We start from the raw sequence: 27,717 nt of genomic DNA, 5'->3' as shown, positions 1-27,717 counted from the left end.
CCAATTATATGTTATATAAAGTTGTTGGGTTGTGAAATTAAATTGGTATAGCAATTTTGCCTTTTCAATATTATACATATTTAGATGCAGACCAATTACCAATAAAATGATATATATTGCATGCATTTTGGGTCCATGAAAAGTAAATATATCATATCATATCATATGCACATTTTCAATAAGAGTTGATTAAAAGGGAGAGAGGGATTGAAAGTGGGATAAGTTAGGTGATTTTAATTTGACATTTATCAGATGCTAGTGATTGGTATGAGAATTTCATTGAGGAAGAAGACTAGAAGAGGGCATGGCATTATCACAAAAGTTCTGACGGGTTGAGAAGTCAGAAAAATTAGATATAAATTATTTGAAGCTACCAAAATATCATTTGGTGGGGATTATTGAAATTAAGAAGTGGACGGTGCCCTTGACATTAGGATGGTGAACATTTATGTAATGAAAGGAACATTGTCTTTTTTCCGAATCTTATGACTCTCATTATTTCAACTCTTAATCAGCTTATACTTATGTAATTTTATTTTACAGCTTTTTCATTGTTACATCGTATCCTGTATGAAAAATATAGGCATACTTTTTTCTATTTGGCCGTTAATACATGCATATTTTAAAGAGTCAGGAACATTGAGAAACTAACTTAGTTCATCGAGTGATCAATTCATTCGTTCACTTAAATAAGTATCTGAATTTAAATATTAACATTTTTTTTAATCTTCGGGAAGATGGATGACTAGTTTGTTTGTTAACTGTAAAATTGTAAAAATATGTATAACTAGTTTAATACTAATATCAGTATCTATCTATTATATATTATTAAAATTGATTTTTTTTCCCTGTTAATAACATAGTTGTTATGGTATGTATGTTTGTATTTCTAAATTTATTTTATTTTATTTATTTAAATATATTTTTTAATTAATTATCTATTTGATTTGATGATTGAGATAACTATTAAATTATTTAATATTTTGTTTGACCATATTAATTATATTAATTATTTGATTTGGCTGGAATAAATAAATTGATTTTATTTTAATTTATATTAATTTTTTCATCTTATATATCATGACTAATTATTTTTAAGAATGTCATTATTAATCATTTATTTGATTTGATTGAGATAAATATCAAATTATTTTATATTTTATTTGATCATGTTAATTATAACTAATTAATTATATTAATTATCTGATTTTATTAGAATAAATGAATTAATTTTATTTTAATTTATATTAATTTTTTTATCTTATGTATTTTAAGTAATGATTTTTTTAAAATATTATAATTTTTATATAACATATTTATAAGATATTTTTTATTTGTTTAACTTATTTCATTGAGCTAAACAATTATAATTAATTTATTATATTAATTATTTGATTTAATTAATTTAAATATATGTTAGTTGATTTAATTTATCGTCATGTAAAATAAAAAAGGTAATTTAATGATAATTTTTTATTTCATGTTAAATTGTACTTGCTCAAATCAATTTTAATATAAAAATAATAAAATTTAAAATTTTTACTCATAAATTATAAAAAAATATTTATAAATTTAACTGTTAATATTATTTAAATAAAAATCTTGAAATGATAGGATTTTAATATAAATATTTTAATTTAATCATGAGTAATGATTATATTTGAAAACAAATAAAATTATTAATTATTGATTTTATTATTTTTAATATTAAAAATAGTTAAATTTTAAATTTAATTAAATTTATGTACGTGTTTTTATTTAACAAATTTGAAAAAACAATTATGTATTTTTATATAGTATCCCGTATACAGTACATATTCTAGTTAATTGTTTTTTTTTCGGTTTTTATTCTAGTTTTTTTTTTTTTTTTTTTTTTTTTTTTTTTTTTGGTCGGTGGATTGGACAACCCCCAATTCTAGGTACACATTACACACCCACACACTCCTCATATACTTACCAATTTTTTCTTCTCGGTTGCAGCTGGTAGGACTCGAACCCGAGACCTTTGAGATGAGGAAGGGGCGGAATGCCGTGTGAGCTATGGCTCATTGGCTTACTTAAAGGAGGGGAGTTGGGCTTACTTTCCTGCAGGCCATTTTAACGCTTCAGTAGTTTCAAAACAACCAAAACCCAAAAGGAGTCCATTATCCTTCTACTGTTTATATATAATTTAAAGAATTTTGATAAATAAAATAAAAATTTCAATTTCCACTTGTAATGAGAAAATTTTAAGTTCACTTTTTTCTATATCTCACTTAAAATTAACAAGAAGGAAAGTCTAAACATTAAAGAAGAAGAAAACAAGTTGGCAATTCTATTACCTTATCCATATAAAGAATTTTATATATACAAGTAGTATATTTACTTCATCCAAATAAAGAATTTTGTAATTAAATATTAAATTTTCCATGCATTTAAAATGTTCCTAAATTTAAAAATATTTCATCCAAATACAATTTTATAAATTATACACAATAATTAATAATTAAAAAACAAAATTATACACACAAGTTTTCTTGTGTGGGTAGAGGCCTAGAGGGTAAACTAAATAAAATATAAAATAATTTGGTTTTAACGGTGTAAAAATTGAATTTTTTGAATTTTAAAATTTATTTAGAGGATATATTGTAACTTTTTATCATTTATTTTATAGATAGAACAAAAAAAATATAAAATAAAAAGATTTAAAAATAAAAAATCGTATTTTATCATCTCAAATAAAAATTTAAAATTTAAAAGATTTAAATTTAAAAAAAAAAATTGTGAAGCTTAATGCCTAAGCTTCTCTTGCTTGGCTTCTATGACAAGCTCATAAAGACGTGTCGGCTGCCGCATACAAAAGTCACTATTTCTTAATTAATTCAAGCCTTATAATCTCCTGTGCTCCTGTCTTTGCTATGTACCGTACCTCCAACAATCCAACCAATAGGATCTCTCCACGTCATTATTCCTTACATGCAAATTTACCAGAACGTCACTCTATCACAAACCATTTAATAATTATATCATAATAAGACGCTGATTGTTAACATTCGTTTTCCCCAAGCTATATGTGATTTACAAAACCACGTTGTAATCCAGCATTCTTCATCATTCTTGATATTGTTAATAATCAATGTTTGTAAGTCCATCCTCTACAAATGCCAATAATTAAGCACATATAGTTAATTAAATTAAATTACTGTATGTTTGTACCAACAAGCTAATATGCTCTCTCATAGGTTCCAGCACAACTTTGTTGAATGAGAATAAAGATATTCAGTTCCCAGTGTGAAGGGAACAGAGATGAATGGAGGGGGGAAAATAAGAGAGATTCGTGAAGAATTGAACATTAACGAGAATATGCAGTACTAGTGTGTATGTTTTTTTTGTTGGTTGGTGCAAAAAAATGTATTATATTTTTGGAAGAATTTTAAGTGTATCGGAAACACCAGTGTTCCAGTTGTTTTAACCGTTGATCTGAATTATAAAAAGTATATATAATATATATTAATTAAAATCAACAGTTAAAATAACTGAAACATCGATGTTCCTTGATACACTTGAAATTTTTCCTATATTTTTAACTAAAGTTCATTCTTTGTATATATTTCATTCATTCATTTCTTATGATATGCACTATTTTTTTATATTTTTGTTTTAGTACTAAAAGTAATTTATATAAACAGTGAAAACATCCTTTTGTGGTATACTTAGATATGTGTACGGTGTACCAAATTTTTAGGGATAAGTATAATTTTAATTTTTAAGATATAGGTTGAAGATTTGTTTCGTTCTAATATTTTTTTTATAGAAAATTGTCCCTAAGATTTAACTTGGTTTTAAAATCGTTCTTATTTTAAGGACCAAAATTGTGCGGAGGTGATGGCGAAATCGAAGATACAGATGAATCGTAGACACTTCTTCATTTCTCCCTTATTTTTTCCTTCCTTTTTGTAGAAGCAAAAATATTTTCTTTCTCTTATTTTTTCTTTTTTTTTTATTTTATAATTTTTTTTGTTATTAGTAATTTAGTCTAAAATTATAATATTTAAACAAAAATGACAATTTTAAAATTTAATTTTAAATTTTAAAGACGATTTTATATAAAAAAATATTAAAAACAAAAAAAAATGTATATCTTAAGAACTAAAATTATACTTAACCCAAAATTTTTCCACAACTTTGAGGGCACTCTAATGCAACTTAACACTAGCTACTAGCAGCTCATCACTAATCAGCTTTGGACACACACAAAACCTTAATTATGTGGATCTCTTTCTCAAAAGAATCAGGTTTGCTCCATCTCCATTATTACCTTAGATCACCTTTTTAAAGTCATATATATAAGCTTTCATGTATAATAATAAATTAATAATAATCATAATGAGACCCTTTTGTTTGGCCTTAATATATAATAAGTGAAATAATTTAATTTTTTACAACACCATAGATATAAATGTAGGAATGCAGCAAAAAAGAAAAGTCTAGTAGTCTAGGAGGAATTTATTCTATTTAAAAAAAAACGTATATACCATAATATTATTACCAAACTTGACGTCCAAGTAACCTTTCCTTATATCTAGAACCGCTTCCTTTGGTTCCCACCTTTTCTTTTTATTTCATCTATCGCTTATACCTTTTGTCCTCTTCTTTATCTGATCTTCCCTCTTTCTCTCTCTATCAGTGATCACCAATATCATCAAGCACATAAGAACGAATTCAAGACGGTGGCCATGGTAATCATAAGCTAAGGGAGATAGAACGTGTCCCAAAAGAGTACAAATAAAGTACTACTATGCTTTCTACCTTATTTTACCTTTCTCTTAACTATATACTTAACTTGTAATTTTTTCTCCTGTTCAATTTTTGGGGGTTTTTTGTTTTTACAATTCTAAGTATAAGGGAAGAAAAATTAGAGGGTGGTCTCATTTATTGTGATGGCATGGTGCAATGACACTCATGAGAAAGAGATAATTGCTTCCAATAATAGTACTATTACTCTTAGACCTAAATCCGACCCAAACGTAACTTGCCCCTCATGTGGCCATAACATTCAAATAATCCAAGAGCAGGTACTCAAATTAAATTATCTTCTTTGTTTGTGGTCTTATGGTTTATTAATTAGGAACTTGAATATATAATAAATTGGTTTAATTGTTTTGATAGGGTGGAATTCATGAGTTGCCGGGGTTACCAGCTGGAGTGAAGTTTGACCCAAATGACATTGAAATATTGGAGCATTTGGAGGCAAAAGTTATGTCTCATGTGCCCAACCTTCATCCTCTCATTGATGAGTTCATACCAACACTTCAAGACGAGAATGGCATCTGTTATACACACCCAGAGAAGCTACCAGGTATTATTCTTTTATTTCTTCTATTTAATTCATTTTCCCTAATTAATATAATTAGGACATAGGTTATTATAAACTTATTATATCATTTATAATTTAAGGTAGGCACGCTGCACGCACGTCTTGCTGTGCACGGCATGCATAAAATTAATTACTCTTTTTGTAATAATAATAATGAGAATGATTTAATTTGATCTTCTCTTTGAAAAGGATCTAATTATTATATATACACACCACAAGCGGGATCTTAGAATTTTATTTAAATTATTGTGATATCTTTTAAGCTTTTAAAACATTTTTTTAAACTTGTTATATACTATAAATTACCGGGTGATTAAAAGAGTCTGAAAATATAAAGATTTCACCTTTCAAATGGTTGAGTAGTGGCAATAACTACCAAACTCTTAAGTTTAGCCATGTAGCATGCCGAATGAAAACGTTATTAACCCTTAATTATGTTCTAAAAAATGTTTATATTTTACGTCAAATTTGAACATGGCGTGGGGTGTCGGCCAAAATCTATCTGTCAACACCAAAAAATGGGGTTGCTGCCCTGCTACTCTTCTATTTTCATGAGCCTTCGTTATACTCAATATATATATATACCCAGATCATTTCATATATAGCTCCTATATATCCTATATAACAAATTTAAATTGCTGTTGATTGATATCTTAGTGTAGCATTATTTCATATATATTACCCTAAATTTATCCTTGTAACCAAAACTGGAGAGAAAAGAAAAGATTGATGATTTAAAAATTCAACTTGGTCAATGATCACCCAATTTAATTTTTAAGATAAAATTAAATATAGAATTAAATTTTAATATACTAATTATACACGTAAGTTTAATTCCGTATTGTTACTTAGCTAAAAATTTAAAAACATTTTTTAAGGTGAGTACATTAAAATTAAACAATTAAATATATTAATTTATTTTTCGATATCAATACATATATAGTCTAACAAAAATGTTATTTATACATCAAAATTAATATATTTGTATATTATATATGTGTGGTTTAATTATATTTCAACATACATTTTAGTACACGTAGCATAGTCGATAATCCAATTATCTGATTCTAAAGTTAATGATTGATTATAGCATTATGAATGACGAAAATCATGTTAATTATACCATAACTATAATAATGGTTTGCAACATTTTTACACTATATCTCATCTCCTTTTGTTTATATTTACATGTTAAGATTATTTGCATACATTTCTTAACATAAGAGTTTCTTTATGTAATAAGTATGAGACAAATGAAAGATTATTATTAATTAATGATGTAGGAGTAAAGAAAGATGGGCAGATCCGGCACTTCTTCCACAGGCCTTCAAAAGCATACACAACAGGAACAAGGAAGAGAAGAAAGGTTCACACCGATGAAGATGGAAGCGAAACAAGGTGGCACAAAACCGGAAAAACAAGACCGGTGGTGGCCGGCGGCGGCCTAGTGAAGGGTTTCAAGAAGATTCTAGTACTATACACCAACTATGGGAGGCAAAAAAAGCCTGAGAAAACTAACTGGGTGATGCATCAATACCATCTTGGAAGCAATGAAGAAGAGAGAGATGGAGAACTAGTAGTTTCAAAAGTGTTCTACCAAACACAACCTAGACAATGCGGCAATTCCATTGTTATAAAGGAAGATAATGATGATGATCTTCCCTATGGAAAGATATTGATGATGAATAACAGTAGTAAGAAGCACAAAAATAATAACGATAGAAATGTTGCTGCTCCTGTTGTGGACTACTACATCAACTATGACCATGTTGATCATCATAATCACAATCATAATAGTCAAAGATGTTCATCACCTACTCAACTTATTCCAAACTTGGTTCTCCAAGGTGATTCCTCTTCTCTTTTTCGCTTTGCTTCATCATCACTCGATGGGAATACCAACAAAACAAGACTTTTTGAGAGAAAGTTGTAGTAATTCGTTCATTATTATTATTTCTTTCACTAAGTGACAATATTTATTCTATACATATATGATATATGGGATTAATATAATTAGAGTGACATGTAATTAAGTTGATTGGCTTTGATGTGAATTAAGGACTCACTCATATAATCAAAGATTGGTTTTTATTATGTTAATTTTAGTGCTTAGGTACATTCAAATATTGTGGTATAAATAGTAGGGTTATTATTGTCCATTCATAACTTTGTTAAATAATGAATTAAAATTTTTCTCTTTCTCTTTTTTGTTTTTCTCCAATAATATATCTTGAATATAAAATACTGGAAAATCATAGATGTTCATTTAATTTCTATATTATTTCTCGGCAACATACAACTTGACGTGGAATGAAAGTTATCCATTTTGATATTGATCTTTCATAGTAGCTAGTTAGCTATAGCCTTTCCGTTTCTTTTCGAATAAATCCGACACACTTTAATTTGATATATTGAAATAATGTAAAAGGCCATAGATTCTCCCTACTGATTCCGCTCCTTATGAGAGTCTATATATATATATATATATATATATATATATACTAGTATATGTTTTAATCACATAGAATTAATATCGAACCATAAACATGCATTATCTGTGATCAATGAGTAATAGCTCAAATGGCATAGACTCTCCATACTTAATTAAGAGGTTGCTTACTCAAATGGCATAATCTCTTCATACTCAATTAAGAGGTTGCGGGTTCGAGTCTCTTATCTTTGGTAAAAAAAAAAAATACATTATCTGTAACGAACTTATATATTGAGGTCGTCAAGTACCAATAGCGTATGCGAAAATACAAGAAAATATGAAACTTTTAATTACAAAAGTTGGAAACCGTATTCTTCAAGGATCATTACCCGTATTCGCTGGAAAAAAGAAACAAACAAACATTCAATAACGTACAAACAATAGAAAAGAATAGAATAATGTCATATCATACGTGGATAGTAATTAAAGTTTCTTAATCACAATGAATGTCTATCCAACAAATAAATTATTAGAATAATGAAAATAAAGGAGCATCCTGAATGCACTAAATATCCTAACTGTGTTGTAAATTTATTAGGTGATTATTAATTTAAAGATATTTCTGTATGAAAATAATTTGACATATCTATATTTTAAGGTTGAGGAGGTGAATGATATCCTACTCTTTTTAAAATAATATATAAATTATTCTCTTTGATGTATCACATTTTAATTTGATGTTTATTTTAATATATTTGTTATATATTTATTAAAATATTAATTTAAAATTTTTTTTATATTAATTAAATTCTAAACTAAAATATTGATATGACAAATTAAAAATAGAAACACAAATTAGTGTCACCGTAAACATTTTCAAGTTAAAGAGTTTATCATGTCAAGTAGATCTTTAAATTTAAAAATTTATTCTACACAATTTGGTTTCGAATTATATGAAAAAAAAAAAAAGAAATTGAAACACTTTATATTTTATTTTTTAAAAATTAATGTAGCTAGTTTGTAATTATTTTTTTATGAAGATCTGAATTTTTATTTAATTTTTGTTAGAAATTAGAGATTTTGTGTGAAAAATAAAAGAATAATATATAATATTATTTTTCAAATATTTTTTTAAATTTTCAACAAATTTTAATGACCCGAAATCAATTTTTTATTTTTATTTATTAAATAAATTAGTCATTCAATAAATTTTACTAAAAATTTAAAATAAATAAACACCCATTAGAATATGACATATCAAAAAGAGAATAACTTACATATTATTTTAGAGAAGATAGAATAACATTCACCTTAAAATTATATCAAGAAGTAATTATTAGAAGTCCTTAAGTAATTAATTCTACTAGCTTTTGTAGAGTTATGTTGGTCTCTTCAGAGTATATATATAAGTAGGCTCTTGTGTTTTGATACTAAATAGACTTGTATTCAGTTGTTAATTGTTAATTAGTACAAGAATGTTGTTCCTATAAATTATTATTCTTTTTATTTCATTTTTTCCTTTCATATTTTAGTGTAACACTTGGAAGAGTAATCATCCATCATTGTGTGGATGTTAATGTTGCATATATGTGATGTTAAACACGAATTCTAAATAGATTGATGAATTGTAGTAGCTGCTGGGCTCCACTGTCTCATTCTAATAACTGATACTGCTAATTTATTTTATTTCTCTAATATTATCATTGATGTATTGTATAAAGAAACCGCAAAGTATATTAAATAATATTTTTAAAGTAAAACATGAAGAAAAAAAAGTTAAAGCCAACTTTTTTTTTAAATGATAAAATGTCTCATATTTTTATATCTAATCCGATTCAATTCGAATATTCAATTCAAATATTGTATGATAGGATCAAATCGAATTTAGAAGTAAAAAATATGTATATTTTATTCAATTTGATTTTTTTTAATACAAATCAAATTTAGATTTTGACGAAATCTACCTAAATTATATATTCCTATATTATAATATCTTGATAAAAAAATATTTAATTATTTAAGTACACTATTATTATTTTAAAAGTCACCAAACTTTAGCATCTTAATGATTCTTTGAAGATAAATATTTGATCGAATATTAGTAGTTATATATAAAACTCATTTATACTGCACATTAATATTAAGCAATTTATTTATATATAGTAGTTAAATCATACTTACTATTAAAAATATAATTATCTATATATTTTTTATTAACTTAAATTTATTGATTGAATTAAGAGTTCATACAACAATTACTCTAACAATCTACTATGACAATATTAAGACAGTGTTATTGGCCAACTAATTCTTTCTTTTATAGTAAAACAAAGCACTTTGAATTAGATCTTATTTTGTGTGAAAACACATGAATCAAAACAAACTCAAAATGGTGTACATTCTAGTAGAAAATCATGTTGCAAGCATCTTCACAAAATCATTATTCCCATATCCTTTAATTTTGAGCATTTCAAACACAAATTAAGGTTATTCCAAGAATAATCACAAATGTGAAAGAGGGGTAATAGAGTATATAGTCATAATAAGGATTGTTCTTATATGGATACCTGGAGGGAGAGCTCAGTCTCTGGGAGTCGACGCCGAGCTATTACCTTCGGTGCCGACCTTTAAGCCTTGTGACAATCCGAGCTTTACTCCAAGAGGGTATCCAATCGCGTAGAGCTTTGAGCAAGAAACAGGGGGAGAGTGTACCTGCAAAGGCACTCCGAAGCTTAAGTTAGTATTGAGAATTCAATGTCTCCTTAGGATAGAAGATCATACCTTTTTATAGGTGATAGTGTATAAATCGGTTATGTTCCTACTTTATTGCCTGTATTAAAGAGCAATAATAAGGGTTTGGACGTTTCACTTTTGTGAAGCAGTCCGTTAAGCTGATTTGTAACGTTACTTTTCAATGAATGACACTGATTGCTGATTAGTAACTACAACGCCGATTAATAACGTAAATTGCCGAGTAATGACTGAAATGCCGAACTATAACGTCATTTATCTGGGTAACAATGTGAATAACGCCGAGTTATGAATGATAAAGCCGATTTATGATATTGGATTTGTAATGGCCGGACCACAGCCCCAAGCTTAGCCTGGAAATGTATTAAATGAAGCAGGTTGAGCTTTAAATGGATCATAAGTCGGCTTGCTGAGTGATCTTATAGACTGGCGACTGGATTGGCCTTGTTGCCCCCAGTTCAAGATGCTTCATTTGAGAAAATTAAATACGTGTCTGTAAGAGAGAGAAAAGGTCTATAATGTTAATTAATGAACGTGCGTGTTCCCTATGCACATGATGGCTTTTTATCTGACTGATTTGATTGTTTGGTGGAATTGATAAACGTTTTGTAGTGGGAAGTTAATTGGTTTTTGGAATCCAAGAGGTTTTGTGTGTTTGTTCAGAGTGTGTGTGTTTATCAGTTGCATTTGGAGGAAAAAATGAGCAAGAGAGGTACGCAACTTCTTTTTTCATTTCTGTAATTTCTTGTCTTCTTCTTCTGGTTTTTGTTCCTCTTTTTGATTTTGTTCAAAATGGATTTTGAGAAAGGGAAAAAGGACAAAATTGATTGGTCATATGATTGGGTTAGTGAGGATGTGAGAAAATATGTATCTCTGTTTTCGGATGAAGGTGCTGTAGGGAAGATAGATAAGGGTAATGTTGGGAGGGTTGGTTCTGGGGTTAACTTGGAGTTTCTTCCCTGTGTTGATGGTTTAAGGTTTAGGGTTTAGGGTTTAGGGTTTTCCATACTTTTATATTCCACAGAGAGGATGGTTTTCTATACTTTTATATGTATAGCTGTGTGTTGGAGGAACTGAGGGTGAAACTTCCATTTAGTGAGTTTCAGTGTCAGGTTTTGATGCAATTGAACTGTGCACCGTCTCAATTGCATCCTAATGGGTGGGCTTTCCTTCGTGCTTTTGAGATTTTGATGGAGTTTCTAGAGGAGGTACCTACAGTGCATTTGTTTTTCTCTCTGTTTCAAACGAAAGGTGTTTGGAAAGGGGTGTGGGTGAATTTGAACAGTTCGCCAAGGTTTGCTGTATTCAAACTTTACAAATCCTCTTTTAAAAATTTCAAGGAGATGTATTTGAAAGTAAGAAGTTTTGAGGGTGACTTTCCGTTTTATATGGACGAGCACTTTGGGGAGAGATTTCTGATTTGGTGGTATTCGGAGCCTCAGAATATTTTGGGGCCAGAGGTTATAAGCGCAAGGGATGAATGTATCATCGAGTATTTAGTTGAGGCTATTGATCGGAGGGAGTTAATTTCAGTGTTTGACTTGCCCCAATGGGATGAGAATAGGAAAGCGGTGATAGAATATCTAGGTAAGTTATGTGATTTATTGTAGGTTGAGTGGGATTGTATAGTTGTTCTGATTTTTTTTGTTTTGCTTTTTGGTAGGTGAAAAATATCCTGGTGTATCTGCTGCGAGTTTGAGAGCTCGGGTGAAGAATAAAGGTCTTAACAAAGAGGGATCTTCATCAAAAGCGGGAAAGGTCGGCACTGGAGAGGTTGATCAGCCAAAGCCGAAGCGAACAAAGGTAATTTTGAAAAGGAAAAAATCAGACGTAGTGGATTTGTCCGAAGATTATGAAGAGGAAGTGGAGGTCCAGAGGTTATAAGTGCAAGGGATGAATGTATCATCGAGTATTTAGTTGAGGCTATTGATCGGAGGGAGTTAATTTCAGTGTTTGACTTGCCCCAATGGGATGAGAATAGGAAAGCGGTGATAGAATATCTAGGTAAGTTATGTGATTTGTTGTAGGTTGAGTGGGATTGTATAGTTGTTCTGATTTTTTTTGTTTTGCTTTTTGGTAGGTGAAAAATATCCTGGTGTATCTGCTGCGAGTTTGAGAGCTCGGGTGAAGAATAAAGGTCTTAATAAAGGTCTTAACAAAGAGGGATCTTCATCAAAAGCGGGAAAGGTCGGCACTGGAGAGGTTGATCAGCCAAAGCCGAAGCGAACAAAGGTAATTTTGAAAAGGAAAAAATCAGACGTAGTGGATTTGTCCGAAGATTATGAAGAGGAAGTGGAGGTTCCAGCCGAGGAATTACAGAAGTTCTATGATAACCAGAAGAAATTGCATGAATTTGTTGAGCAGAGTGAGGGGTCTTCTCTTTGGGGAAAAGATTACCCCTTCATGATTACCGCCGATGAAGTTTGCCAAACTCCTGCCGATATTAATTTGGCTGAAGAGGTGGGGGATGTGGCAATTGATCAGTATATGCAGGTAATGTTTTATTTTTTGTTTTGTTTTGGTTGATAATCTTGTGGATGTTCTTGTTTAATTCTGCATTTATTTGTGGAAGGTTGTTGGTCTGAGGCTCGTTAGTTTAGGGCGGAGCCAAGAAAAGAAACATCGTCAAGTAGCCTAGCAAAAGCTTGATTTGAGATTGGAGGAACAATTGAGGTTGAAGGCTGCTAGGGTTACAGAACTAGAGAGCAAATTAGCTGGGGTTGAAAAAGATTTAAAATTGATGAAAGAGAATTATGCCAAAGAAGTGGAAGATGTTAAAAAGAAAGAGGCGGATCTGTCTAATATGAGTACTCGGGTAGTGGAGTTGAATGCTGAATTGAAAAGCTTAGAAAAGAGTAAGGAGACAGCGATCCTGGACTCTTTTATTGAGGGGTTTGAACGAGCTTCTCTGCAAGCCAGGTTCTTAGTTCCTAATGTTGATCTTGATCAGATGGACCCTAGTAAGATTGTTCGTGATGGGGTTATGGTTGAAGATGACGGTGCTGAAGAGGAGGAGGATGAAAATAGTTAATTAGTGTTTATGTTTAGTACTGTTAAATATGTATTTTGGTGGGTTATTTTACTCCTGTAGTGAGCTTTTGACTGCTAATGTGTAGACAGTTTAGTTGGCTTTTCTTATTGTAGCTTATATGTTGCTACTATTTTCTGGCAGAGGACAAACTTGGTTGTTTGTGTTTGCATGTTATGATGGTAATATAATGTTATTACTGTATGATAAGTTGGTTTGTATCTGGTTGAAGCCAGATTTTTGAGGTAAAATTTGTTGTAATGGTGTATTGCCATTAATTTGATTGAGAAAAGATGAGTAGGCCGAGTTTGGGATACTGATTCATAGGCATGATAATAACTGTATTGTGTTTTAGTCATTAGCAATGATTGTCAATGAGATCGGCTATTGGCTATAATAGTATCATAGTGTTGTGTTTCTGACTTAAGGTCAGATATTTGATTGACTAATTGGTAAATTCTGAATGACTGGGTTCTGAGTTAGATCGGTCATGTTTTAATGATCGGACTCCGAGTTAAATCGGATGTTTGAGTGAATGATCGGGTTCTGAGTTAGGACGGATATTTTTCCGATTGAATGATTGGATTCTGAGTTAGATAGAGTATGTTGAATGATCGGATTCCGAGTTAGGTCAGATATTTGTCTGATTAAATGATCGGATTCCGAGTTAGATCGGATATTTTGCTGGTTGAATGATCGGATTCCGAGTTAGAGCAGATATTTGTCTGATTAAATTGCCGTTTTAAGGTCCGCAGTCGGATTGACTGGTTGTGTCCGAATGATCGGATTCCGTTTTAAGGTCGGCAGTCGAAATGACTGATTGTATCCGAGTGATCGGATTGATAGTATAGATCGGCATTATATGTTTATGCATGAAGTGAGAAATGTATTGGTAAAATGAAATATTTATTGAAGAACCTTTGATTCCAAAGGTTCAGGTAGACTAGCCTCGTTAAAACCTCTCCAAGCAAAACCCTTGTGGGAAAAATCTTGGTAGTAGGAAAAAGAGTACTTGGCTGTCCCTGGTATTAGCTGTAATATAACTTTAAGGAAGATACATTCCAAGTGTTAGGGAGATCTTTACCCTCTAATGTTTGTAGTCGATAGGCTCCATTGCCGATTACTTCTGCGACTCTGTAAGGGCCCTCCCAATTGGCTGCTAGTTAGCCATGTGCTGGTGGTTTCCTAGCTTGTTCTGTTTTTCTGAGCACAAGGTCGTGGACTTTGAAGGACCTTGGTTGAAGTCTTTGGTTATATCTTCGGGCAATGTGCTGTTGCATGGCTAAATGTTTGATTGCTGTGGATGATCTGAGTTCTTCAATAAGATCAAGGTCAGTTTGCCGAGCTATGTCCTGTGTAGTTTGGTCGGCCAATGCTGTGCGTAGTGAGGATTGGGAGATCTCCACAGGTATCATTGCGTCTGAGCCGTAGACCAAACGGAATGGTGTCTCCTTTGTGGTTGAGTGAATTGTTGTATTGTATCCCCATATGATCTCTGGGATAAGCTCGGCCCAGAGGCCTTTTGCATCATCCAATTTCTTTTTTAGAGCATGTAATATTACTTTATTTGCGGCTTCAGCTAACCCATTTGTTTGTGGGTGCTCTACTGATGAGAAGTGTTGTTTGATTTTCAAGTTCTACAAACAAGATGTGAATTTTTTATTGGCAAATTGGCGACCATTATCTGTGATAATGTGCCGAGGAATGCCGAATCGACAAATAATGTATTTTCAAACAAAGGAAAGCATTTGTTGTGATGTAATCTTGGCTAGAGGTTGTGCCTCTATCCATTTGGAAAAATAATCGATTGCTACCACAAGGAACTTTACCTGTCCTGCGGCTGTGGGGAAAGGTCCGAGGATATCAATGCCCCATTGGTTGAACGGCCAACTAACCTCGGAACAGTGTAGGAGTTCAGCCGGGAGATGTGTAATTGGACTGTGTTTTTGGCAATTGTTACAGCTTTTAACTTTCGCTTGACAATCCTGTCGTATCGTCGGCCAATATAATCCAGCTCTGAGGATTTTTGAATACAGACTTCAGGCTCCGAGGTGTGTTCCACAGATCCCTTCATGTGCCTCAGCAAGTGCAAGCTCAGCTTCTGTTCTGCAAAGATATTTAAGCAATGGACGAGAGAATCCCCGTCTATATAGGCAATTATTATAGATTGTAAAAAATGAGGCTTGTCGGCGGAAGTGTCGAGCATTTTCGACGTCGCCTGGCAAGATCCCTGTTTGGAGATACTGTGTGTATGGAGATCTCCAATCTGCTTCCTGTGTTACACTTAAGACTTGTGTTAGTTCAATGCTTGGCTTAAGTAGTGTTGACTGATAAAGTGATGATCCATTTGGTTGAGTGCTGGCGAGTTTAGACAGAATGTCAGCTCGGCCATTACTCTCCCTTGGTGTGTGATGTATTTCATATTTAGAAAATGTTGAAAGTACATTTTGTACGACATCCAGGTATTTAGAAAGCAAGGGGTCCTTAACTTGGTATAAATTGTTTACCTGTTGGACGATAAGCAAGGAGTCGCAATATACCTTAAGTTCGGTGATGTTTAGGTCGGCCGCGAGTCTAAGGCCGGCAATTAGCGCTTCATACTCACTTTGATTGTTGCTTGCTTTAAATGAGAAGTTGAAGGAATGTTCGATGACGTTGCCACGGCCATCGTCAAGTAAGATACCTGCCCCACACCCTTGCGGGTTGGAGGATCCGTCGACGTATAAAGACCATTCGATGTAGTCTTCAGTTGTACTTGGTACTGAGAATTCGGCAATGAAGTTGGCCAAAAACTGGGATTTAATGGATGCTCGTCCTTCGTACGTGATATCAAATTCTGATAGCTCCACCGACCATTTTACTAGTCGGCCAGCCAGGTCAGGTTTCTGCAAGACTTGCCGTAGAGGTTGATCTGTGCGAACATGGATTTCATGGCTCTGAAAGTATGATCGGAGTCTTCTGGCTGAGAAGATAAGAGCGAGGGCCAGTTTCTCAATGCTCAGGTATCGAAGCTCGACATTCTGTAAGGTTTTGCTGGTAAAATAGATCGGGAACTGTTTCTTTTCTCTTTCTGCAACAAGGGCGGAGCTTATAGCCCAGTTAGTGACAGATAAATATAAGAATAATGGCTCTCCTTGTAGGGGGGTTTGTAAAATTGATGGTTTTGAAAGAGTATCTTTGAGAGTTGTAAATGCTTGTTCACATTTATCAGTCCATTGGAAAGCTTTTTTGTTTTTTAAAGTTTGAAAAAAACATGAGGATTTAGAAGCTAGGCAAGGTAAAAATCTAGAAAGTGCAGCAAGTCTCCCTGTTAACCGTTGGACTTCCTTGATGGTGTGTGGGCTTTTCATGTCTAAAATAGCTCGGCATTTTTCTAGATTTGCCTCAATATCTCGGCTAGTGAGCATGAAGCCGAGGAATTTACCGCTTTGAACAAAAAATGCACACTTTTCGGGATTTAACCGCATGTTGTATTTTCTTAGCTGTCCGAAGATTTCTGTGAGATCATCAAGGTGATTTTTGCCGATCTTTGTCTTGGCGACCATATCATCGACGTAGATCTCAATGTTTCTGCCGATTTGTTTGGCGAAGATTTTATCCATTAGACGTTGATATGTTGCACCTGCATTCTTAAGACCAAATGGCATGACCTTATAACAATAGTTTCCATATTCAGTAATAAAGGCTGTCTTATTTTGATCGGATGGATGCATTTGGATCTGGTTATAACCAGAATATGCATCCATAAAGCTGAGTTTTTCAAAATCAGAGGCATTATCAACTAAACAATCAATAGAGGGTAAAGGGTAGGAATCTTTGGGGCATGCTTTGTTGAGATCGGTGAAATCAACACACATGTGCTATTTACCGTTATGTTTTTTAACCATGACAACGTTCGCCAGCCATGTTGTGAATCTGATTTCTCGGATGAAGCCCGCGTTGATGAGCTTCTTGGTTTCTTCTAGGGAAGCCTGTTTTCGGTCGTGGCCGAGATTTCTCTTTTTCTGTGCTATAGGTCAGACGGATGGATCCAACGCTAACTTGTGTGATATGATGGATGGGTCGATGCCTGGCATATCAGCTGGGGTCCAAGCAAACAGGTCGGCATTTCGTTGTAAGAATGCTCGGAATGATGATTTTTCTTCTGAGGATAATATGGAGCCGACGTATGTGAATTTGTCCGTGTTTTCTGTGAAATAGATTTTTTCTAAGTCTTCTGTTGGGGTTGGCCTTTCTAGTGTTCCTGCTCTGGGATCAAGGTCGGCCAGCATGTGTTGGTTGTTCATGTTGCCGATATTGTTAACCTAGGCTTTTGTGTTACGGTTAGGTGTTTTGAGGCTATTGTTGTAGCACTCCCTGGCTTCTCGGGCATCACTGTGAATGGTTGCAATTGTGTTGTCCTGCAAAGGGAACTTAACACAAAAATAAATTGTAGATACTATAGCGCCGAACCTATTTAAGAAAGGTCGGCCAAGTATTAAATTATAAGGACTGAAGCAATCAATAACTAAGTATTGAATGTCTGAAGTTTTTGACGAGGGAAACTTACCGAGTGTGGTTTGTAACCACACAGAGCCCATAACCGGGACTCGCTCACCTGAGAATCCTACCAAGTCACCAGTGGAAGGTTGGATGACGTTATTGCTTAGTTTCATTTTCTGTAATGTTGAGTAAAAGAGAACGTCGGCGCTGCTGCCTGGGTCGAGCAACACCTTTTTAACTAGGAGATCTCCGAGCTGTAGGGAGATTACGACGGGATCATCCAGATTTGCTACGCTGTTGTCATGATCGGCTGTCTGGAATGTTATCTGTGGAGATGTCGGCAGCGGCTGCTGTTGACTTTGATCGGCACTGATGGAAAATATAGCTTGGTAAGATCTTTTTCTTGCCGAGCTTGTGGCTCCGCCACCTGCAAAACCTCCGGAAATACAGTTAATTGTACGTGTTGGTAGTTCAGGATGGCTATTGTTCGGTCTATCTTGGCCATGTTGTGTAACCGAGCTTTGGTCTCCTGAAGGAGGTGCTCGCCGCTGCATGTGGCCGCTGATGTATTTGTCTAGGTGACCCTGTCGAGTTAGTCGCTCCAGTAGGTCTTTGGCGATGACGCAGTCGTCGATATTGTGTCCATGCTTCTGGTGGAAGGAGCAGTATTTTGATCGGTCAGTGCCTTTTGAATCTGGGTAATTGCCAGCTTTTCTTGGTGGCTTGATTAATTTCAAGTTCAAGATCTCCTTGATGATATCATCGCGCTTGGTGTTGAATTTGGTGTAAGTCTCATATCATGGAATTGGTTTGAAATTCTTCTTGCTGTCCCGTGTTTTGTTGTCGTCTCTATGGTGAAGCTTTTCTACTTTCCGAGCTTGTCGGAGTTCTTTGATGTCGATCTGTCCTTTAGCTTTTTCACGGAACTCGGCCATAGTTTTTGGTTTGGCCACAGCGATAGATTCCTGGAATTTTCCTAGTCGTAATTCGCTTTTTATGGCGTGTAGTTCCACCTCGGGGTGGAGGTCGGGTATACTCATGGCTATCTTTGTGAAGCGCGTCATGTAGTCCTTGAGGCTTTCGTGCTGGCCTTGCTTGACTGTGTTCAGGTAATCGGAGTCATGTAGGTAGATGGCTGATCCAGCGAAGTGCTCCTCAAAGGGTTTTGATATGTCTCGAAATCGAGAAATGGAACCTGCAGGCAAAGAACAAAACCAATCAAGTGTAGGACCGTCTAAGTAAGATGGAAAACAACGACATAAAACTTTATCAGATGCACCGTTTACTATCATTATGGAGGTGAATTTCTTAATGTATTTCTTCGGATCACCTAACCCATCATAAGGAGTTAGGGTGGTCAACAGAGTAAATCTTCGGGGTAGCACGAAGTTCATCACCTCCGCCGTGAATGGTCCGGCGGAGCTTTCCTGATTGTCATTCTCTATGTCTTTCTGAGCTTCCTCATTATGTTCGGGTTGCTCCTCTTCCTGTCGAGCAGTGTCTGAGACATGTGTTGGTCCTGACTGCTGCTCGGCTTCTTCTGCCCGTTCTTGTCAGTCATTGTTTTCGGTTCTGGTGTTATTCAAGTTGGCAATTTGATTTGCCATTCTTTGGTTCTCCTTGGCCACGGCTTGCCGCAACTCGGTCACCATTCGGAGCAATTCGGATGGCGTGGGTGGAGGTTGTTTAGCCATGACTTCAAACGGGAACCTTGAGGCCGATGATATGTGGAGAGGTTTATATTTTCGGCCCCACGGTGGGCGCCAATTGTTCTTGTATGGATACCTGGAGGGAGAGCTCAGTCTCTGGGAGTCGACGCCGAGCTATTACCTTCGGTGCCGACCTTTAAGCCTTGTGACAATCCGAGCTTTACTCCAAGAGGGTGTCCAACCGCGTAGAGCTTTGAGCAAGAAACAGGGGGGAGTGTACCTGCAAAGGCACTCCGAAGCTTAAGTTAGTATTGAGAATTCAATGTCTCCTTAGGATAGAAGATCATACCTTTTTATAGGTGATAGTGTATAAATCGGTTATGTTCCTGCTTTATTGCCTGTATTAAAGAGCAGTAATAATGGTTTGGACGTTTCACTTTTGTGAAGCAGTCCGTTAAGCTTATTTGTAACGTTACTTTTCAATGAATGACACTGATTGCTGATTAGTAACTACAACGCCGATTAATAACGTAAATTACCGAGTAATGACTGAAATGTCGAACTATAACGTCATTTATCTAGGTAACAATGTGAATAACACCGAGTTATGAATGATAAAGTCGATTTATGATATTGGATTTGTAATGGCCGAACCAAGGATCAAGAAAATCAAGAAAGAGAACCTCTAAACACTACTGCCAAAGACAATTACTTAACTAGTAAGGTATCTGTTACTCATTCTATCATTCTATTAAGTTTCTGTTTTTGGTCATTGTGTGAGTTAGTTGTGTTGCTTTGCTAGTTGGTGTAAGCTATATATTCATAGCTGTTATGTATAATTGATCATCAAGAATTCATAATACAATCAAGTGTTATTCACTTTCATTACTTTCTTTCTCTCTTTCACTCCAAATTACTCACTTTCTCATGACTCCTATCAGAAATCTAGTCATATAGTAATGTTAGGCTGAGTTTGTTTTTTGAGTGTATTTGATGACTGAGCTAGAACTAAAATTTTAGTCGGGAGACATAAAACTTTAATCTCTTTGGTACTTTTAAAAAGTGGAAACACAAGAGATTAAAATTTTTAGAGACGAAAACTAAAATTTTAATGATATTTCTTACAAAAAAAAAATACTCTAATTTAATTTTTTAAATTTTAAATTTACTTCTATATATTTATTTTAAACCAAATATGATAGTGAGATATAACACATTTTTGTATACTTTATACCAAATATAATATAGCAACTTAATTTAGTATTTATCTCTCCGTGTTTGTTTCTCAATCTCAGTTGCAGTCTTAGAAAACTAAGTTTTTTCAATTAATATCAATTATTTTTTTAAAATGATTTTATTTATCTTAAATGGTAGAATCTAAATAATAAATTATTAACCTTAAATAATAAATTATTGAATAATTAAAAGTTTTTTTTATATTTCTCTTACTCTTCGAATATTGCTCAAAATATAAACCATAATATCATTTCTTTTTCTTTGGGTCGGTGAAATAAACCATCAATAGTTAGGAAGAACAGAGTTGTAAGCCCATTTTTCTTCCATAAGTTTTTATATCTTAATTCAAACCCGTTCCTAAAGCCTGGAGTTTCCTGCCCGTTAAATGCATATGACACAATGTGTTATATGTATTGGTACGGCCCATACGTGTTTTTGTGTTATATTTAATAGTTTATATTCAAGACGAACAAAATAAATGTATATTACTATTATTCTAGAACTTTATAAGAGACAGCAGGTCTAACATAGATGGCATATTTGTATGCCTCTTGAATGCTGTATTCGGGTTCAAGTCTAAACTAAGGTTGGATGTAGTTTGAGAATTCATAATATGTATGAGTGGAGGATATGTAAGTAGTGTATAATGACCCCAAAAAAAAAAAAACATGATAAGAATAAATTTAATTTTATCCTCTTTAAAATAAAATCTGAAAAATTTAAAGTTGAAAACCAATATTTCTTTAATTTGGATTCTCTAAATTTTGAATTTTATTTTAGAAGGTAAAGTATGATCAATTATCATTTATTTCATAAATGGGACAAAAAAAATATAAAAAAAATATTCAATAATAAAAAATTTTACTTTATCTTTTAAAATAAAAATTTAAAATTTAAAAAATCCAATTTCATATTTTCTAGGCTTAGTTTATCTATCCTAGGGTTAATTTCCATCACGTGGCCCAAAAGCGCCAAGCTCAGCCTAATTAAATCCTTTCTAACGAACTAATTAATTCTGGGGACCAGTACAATGTGCGTATCGTGCCATGTTTTGGTACAGTGCATACAAATTTAATGGTTTCTCTTTTATATATATGAAAAATGCCAAATCATCATGTTATTACTTGGTCACCAATTCAAAATTTTTAATTTAGTAATTTAATAATATATTTTATTTTATATTTTTAATATTAATAATTAATTAATAATAAAATCTAATAACCTTCTAATATTATTCATTGTTTGATTAAGTGGTCAGATTAATTATCGGCTTATCGGAATTTGGGGTTGTTTAGAAGTTAGAAGCCTCCTTATTCTTAGCTTTTACCTTGTTAATTTAGGGCCCCTAAACTTCTTAAATAAGTTCTTTTGAAAAAAGGAGCTTAAAATATAAGGGTTTTTATTAATAATAACTTTTAAATAAGTTATTTTGAGTTTGAATAATTATTATAGAAGTCCTTATTTTAAAGTTGTGTATTAAATAAAAGTGATAAAATAGTTTTTGAAAATAGAAGAAGTCACATTTTTTAATTTTTTCAAAAACTCTTAAATAACTTTTTGAAAAGTTAAAAATTTATTTAAAAAATTGTACCAAACACATTAATATAACTTTCTATAAGTCAAAAGTTGAAAAAAGCAACTTTTTGGTGTTTCCAAACGGACCCTTAATCTATCTTATTTCCAAATATGATGGAGATGCACCTCTTTACTTAACCGAAAAATGGAAATCAAATTGTATTAGTGTTTAATTTTAATGTATTAATAATATAAATATTTTATGTAATGGTCCAATGACATTTATTTTTGTAAATAATTATTTAAAATATACTTATTTATATTTACGTGATGTTATTAAAATCAATTCATACTATTATTTCTGTAGTTTATTTAGTTTCTATGTTCTATGCCTGCTTGATTAAAATATTCTCAAACATGTCGATAAATTATAGATTAAATGGTATAATTTTTTCATACTCATCTCAGAAATTACAGTTTAAGTCTTTCTATTTTTAGTAAAAAAAAAAAAAATATTCTCAAACATTGCTAAGTAGATAAACGGGAAAACGAAGAAGAAATCAACTATTTGAAGCTTTTTCCCCCTAAATCTTTATCTACAGCTGTTAAGTAAGACGAATATCACTTGCAATTTCTAAGCAATTGTGAGAGGCCGAGATTTTGACTTTGTCTGCTTTTCTGACGTATATGTATGTTTTATTTTATTTTTTATTTTCTAACCACTAACCTAACGTGAAACTCACCAATCCATTAATTATATTGACAGTGAAGACGTTTTCCAAGTATAATTAGAGCATCGTTTTCTAAATTATTCTTCGTATCAAAGATAAACTCGTCTTTAAAAATGGAGTATTTTGTTTTAAAATACAAGGCAATTCTTTTTTCTGGTTTTATTATAACACAAAATAGTTCATTTTTCTTGCCTAAGAAACACTTGTAAGTAGTACATTCAACACAAAGCAAGTGGTATCAAATGGCTTAGAATTTATATGTATAACATATTAACAATTAATCAACACATAAAACATATTTAGATCGATCAGTACTTGGAAATTGGAAATTGAAGAAAATAAAACCCAAGAACAATTCTACTCCTTTTCAAACTCTATCTCACTTCACTTACTCACCTATTCTCAATCCAGATTTGTATATAAGGTAGACAGAAAAGGACGATGATGTGGATTATTCAAAAAATTCAACGACAATCCTTATATTAATGCCTTAATGCGTTCAGTTGTTACCTGGGTTAACGTGAAATTCAAAGATCGAAACAAAAGGATTAAGAGTGTAATCCAAAATTAAACCAGTTTGTTGTCAAAAGAAACTTATATAATGTATATAAAGTCCCTTATCTTGCTTGTCTAGCTACTTAAGAGATTGAAGAAAAGAGGTAATTATAATAAGAGTGAGAAGAACTAATTAACAAAATTTTGGTACAATTAACTTAATTCCTCTCTTGATAAGAAGAAAAGTAGTAGTAATTATAGGAAAAGAAAGAGGAATTAGGTAGTCAAAGCCACAAAGCGCCAGCGTCCTTTAGGATTGGAACCAATTCACCTGAGATATGAGTCGCCATCACTCTTTCCAACCCTCCAAACAACTTCCCTCCTACGAACACCGCCGGGAACTGCACCGTTGCAGCGCCCAGGTGTGCGGCGACGGCGGCCTCGTGGTGCTCGTCCACCTCGTAGACTGGAGGGTTGACTCCAAGGCCTTGTAACAACCTCTTGATGACGTGGCACATGCAGCATCCACGTCTCCCAATCACTATCACTGCGTTCTCCGAAACTAACTTTGCCACGCTGGCAGAATCCACACCTGCCCCCCGCACTCCTCCTGCGAGGGGAAGGTCACGTGAGTCACGTGTGTTCGCATGGATCCAGGTTCTATAAGGGATTGCTTGGTGCATCGTAGAGAGAAGGAGGTTCCAGGTTCGTGAAGGAAGCAAAGGAGAAGGGGGTTGCAATGGAGGGTAGAGGTGGAAATATAAAGACAGTTTTCGTGCCTGGAAAGAGAAGAGACGACTCTAACGTCAACGGCGGTTACGCGCTCTATTGCGTCACAGCTACTGTGGGTGACGTTATGTTGCGTCACCAGCTGGTCAACACATTCCAGGAAGTTGCAATCGCTGACGTGTAACTAACATGGGAATTGCATTTCGGATATAATTATTCCTTCACACCGTAAATGACAAGTCTTTATTAGAAGCTAAACACAATGGATAAGAATTAAGATGAATGTAATCTACTAATCTTCATAGCATTGGATGTGTTGAGCTGGCTATATAGTATATATTTAATCCAATTCTATTGGAGCACATACTTTAATTTTATAAAGAGTGACGGTGATTAGAATAAATAAATACTGATGATTAATGTCAAAATTAAATATTAAAAAAGGAAATAATAAAAGCAATGATCATGCATATAGCGGGAGCAAGTCTAACATGGCCACACGGCCAGCGTAGTGACAAGTCAAGTCATGTCGTGTCCCACATAATGCCGAGGACGGTGCAACAAACGACACCGTTTAGCTGACGTTGATATCCACTGCCACGTGTTAGTGGTGGTGATGAGAAGAAGCATCGTGGCCGTCCATTCATGCATGTTACGGAGCTGTCGTTTTTAGAAGCTGGGGGTAGTTCGTTTCGGTTCCACTACACGTTTTCATCGAGTCTGTTTATTATGATCATTAAAAAAAAAAACAATGAAATGATGTCACACGGGTGAAGAAGATAAGATTGATTACATTACATTATTATTATGCACCTATGAATTGATTAACACGTTATGGACCGTGTTAATCTAATCTAACCAGCAGGCCAAGGCACATGTCATTCTCCTTTGGACTGACGTATCAAGTTCATCAATGTTCCTCTAATTTTTGTCCCCCTCCACATATAACTACTACTATATGAGTATGTTAATCACTTGTGCTTGTCCATGCCCCACTATTTTGTATGATTTGAATTTCTTTTGTCTGTTGGGAATATGTGGTTGAGTCATATTAGTAATAGCGGAAATGAAATGAAATAAATCACATCACCAGACCCATAAGCCAAGAAAAAAATTCTTACTGAAATTGTTTGCTTAGATTTTTAAACAATGTGTGTAAATAATACCAGGTTAGTTGTAGGTATATCATTTCAATCCATAAAAAGATATAAGGTAGATTCAATTCAACCCTTAGTGCAATGGAAAAGGTAAGGTAAACACGAAGCTAGTCAAATCTAATAAAATAGTAGGCTAAATTAATTAAGAAGTAACTAATTTTGAAGGGGATACTTTTATAGAGACGTAGAAAAAGTTTTTTTTTTTAAAGATATTTTTTAATAATTAAAATTTAATATATATAATCACTTAAATTATGTTATTTCTGTTAAAATTAGGTCAAACAAATTAATTTGACCGAAAAATAGTGAATTAAATTTTGAATTTGTCTAAATTAATATTATTTTTTATAAAAAATGACTATAATACCCCTATTATATAAAATGACTAAAGTACTTTTACAATATATATTAATTTTGATAATTCTAAATTCTAGCCCTTTTTTTTTCTATCGTTATAGGATTAGATTTAAAGTTTTCAATATATATATATATATATATATATATATATATATATATAATAGAGATATTTTAGTTGTGTTTTATAACAGGGATATTGTAGTAATTTTTATAAAAAATATTAATTTATACTGATTTAAAATTTAATTTATTAATTTTTTTGCTAAACTGATTTGTCCAATATAATTTTAATAAAAATAATATAATTTAATTGATTATATATGTTAAATTTTAATTTTTAAAAAACATCTTTTAAAAAAAGATATTTTTGACATCTTTATTTAAGTCGCTCCCAATTTTAAAATGCATGTTTCACGACCTGTACTGTTAATAACTTCATTTTTCTACTTGCGACTTGCTCAAACACTTCCAGAACAACGCAACTCACGGGTTCTCATTTGATTTCTTAATGTGACTGTTTCATTCGAGAGGTATTCTTGCACCTAACATGTATTCCTTTTCTTTTCTATTTCACTATTGCAAAATCATTCTTATTGTCTTGTAGTTTTGAACGACGAGTTCATGACCGTTTAGCTAGGCCACCATTATTGTTATGATCATTATTATAAGATAAGATAGACTATACAATTAAACCCATATACAAAAAAAAAAAAGTAAATATTAATATACTGATAGTTATAAAATCTTTCATATAATCATCTTAATTATATTAACTATTTTTGTTAATATAGCGATAGTAAATAATTAAATAGTATAATTTTAATTAACTTGTCACCAAGAAAAACCTTTTGACTACAGAATACGCCTTCGCTTTCATCGTAAACGTAGTGGATCAATAGCCCTACTATTGCGATAATATAGTTGATAAGTCCTTGCTTATTATTGCATTGCTAAGAATAACTATTCTATTAAAATTATTGTTATTAGGCAATCATTATCTTTTTTTATTCTAACTATTCGGCAGGAAGAAAAAGAGTGCAAACAAATAGAAGAAAAGTCGTCGCTTCTCATTTTGTCATCACTTCCTTTCATCACTCACTACTCATCACCTGGACATATATGCCATTATGCCCCATGTGACACTAATATAAAATCATTTACTCACCCTAGCTGTTCTAACTATTTTGGCTTTATTAGGATGTTATGTATATTATTTTTGGTGCACACTATGGTGAAAAAATAATAATTTTTTTCGTTATAAATTTATTTATTTATTTATTTTATCTATATTTTTTTATTATTTTTATCTATATTTTTTTTTATATGTTTTTCATTTTTATAATATAAAAAATAAACAAAAATAACACAAACATCATTTTCTATATATTAAATAACTATACAAAATTACAAATCATTCTAATTCTTCTTTGTTCACAAATTTTGACTTTTTCACAATGTTTTGGATAGTTGATATAATCAGTACAATATGAACCAATGAATAGAACACACATACATTACCTTCCACATTTTACATACGTCATTTAATTGAAGGTTAATGACGTACCCAGTGACGAAAGCCTCCGGATATATTTTACTATATCCTGGTTGATAACACCTCACCCTAGAATCAATGATGTTAATTATCAACAATAATCCTTTGCCTTACAAGTTTTTCTTTCCATAATTATATATCAGAATATGGAGGGTAGTAAATGATGTGATTAAATAAAGAAAAAACGGCAAATCGATTCCTGATCTTTTGATTTGAGAATTTAAAAATATATTTAAATTTATAATTTA

At 32.6% G+C, this 27,717-nt stretch overlaps 2 protein-coding genes across 2 annotated transcripts; one reads left to right on the top strand and one right to left on the bottom strand.

The window, feature by feature from the left end:
* The first annotated feature begins 4,585 nt into the window (after positions 1-4,585).
* Positions 4,586-7,560, top strand: LOC107621798 (NAC domain-containing protein 73). Its single transcript, XM_016323794.3, has 3 exons — positions 4,586-5,054; positions 5,149-5,338; positions 6,640-7,560. The coding sequence occupies exons 1-3, from the start codon at positions 4,920-4,922 to the stop codon at positions 7,287-7,289; spliced, it is 975 nt and encodes a 324-aa protein (XP_016179280.1). The 5' UTR covers positions 4,586-4,919; the 3' UTR covers positions 7,290-7,560.
* Positions 7,561-23,825: 16,265 nt separating this feature from the next.
* GRX480 (Thioredoxin superfamily protein) lies at positions 23,826-24,423 on the bottom strand. The gene has a single exon (XM_016326898.3). The coding sequence runs from the start codon at positions 24,355-24,357 to the stop codon at positions 23,959-23,961; it is 399 nt and encodes a 132-aa protein (XP_016182384.1). The 5' UTR covers positions 24,358-24,423; the 3' UTR covers positions 23,826-23,958.
* Positions 24,424-27,717: the final 3,294 nt, after the last annotated feature.

Source organism: Arachis ipaensis, chromosome B10 (assembly GCF_059453495.1).
Source record: "Arachis ipaensis isolate K30076 ecotype BB chromosome B10, ASM5945349v1, whole genome shotgun sequence".
NCBI lineage: Eukaryota > Viridiplantae > Streptophyta > Magnoliopsida > Fabales > Fabaceae > Arachis > Arachis ipaensis.
The sequence above is the reverse complement of the archived record's forward strand: the minus strand, read 5'-3'. Positions and strand labels throughout refer to the sequence as shown.

Bases quoted from the DNA above. Each gene is read 5' to 3' on its own strand.
- LOC107621798 (XM_016323794.3), top strand. From the start codon at position 4,920: ATGGCATGGTGCAATGACACTCATGAGAAAGAGATAATTGCTTCCAAT. The intron at 5,055-5,148 runs GTACTCAAATTA...TTGTTTTGATAG, and splicing joins TTCAAATAATCCAAGAGCAG to GGTGGAATTCATGAGTTGCC. The intron at 5,339-6,639 runs GTATTATTCTTT...TTAATGATGTAG, and splicing joins ACACCCAGAGAAGCTACCAG to GAGTAAAGAAAGATGGGCAG.
- GRX480 (XM_016326898.3), bottom strand. From the start codon at position 24,357: ATGCACCAAGCAATCCCTTATAGAACCTGGATCCATGCGAACACACGT.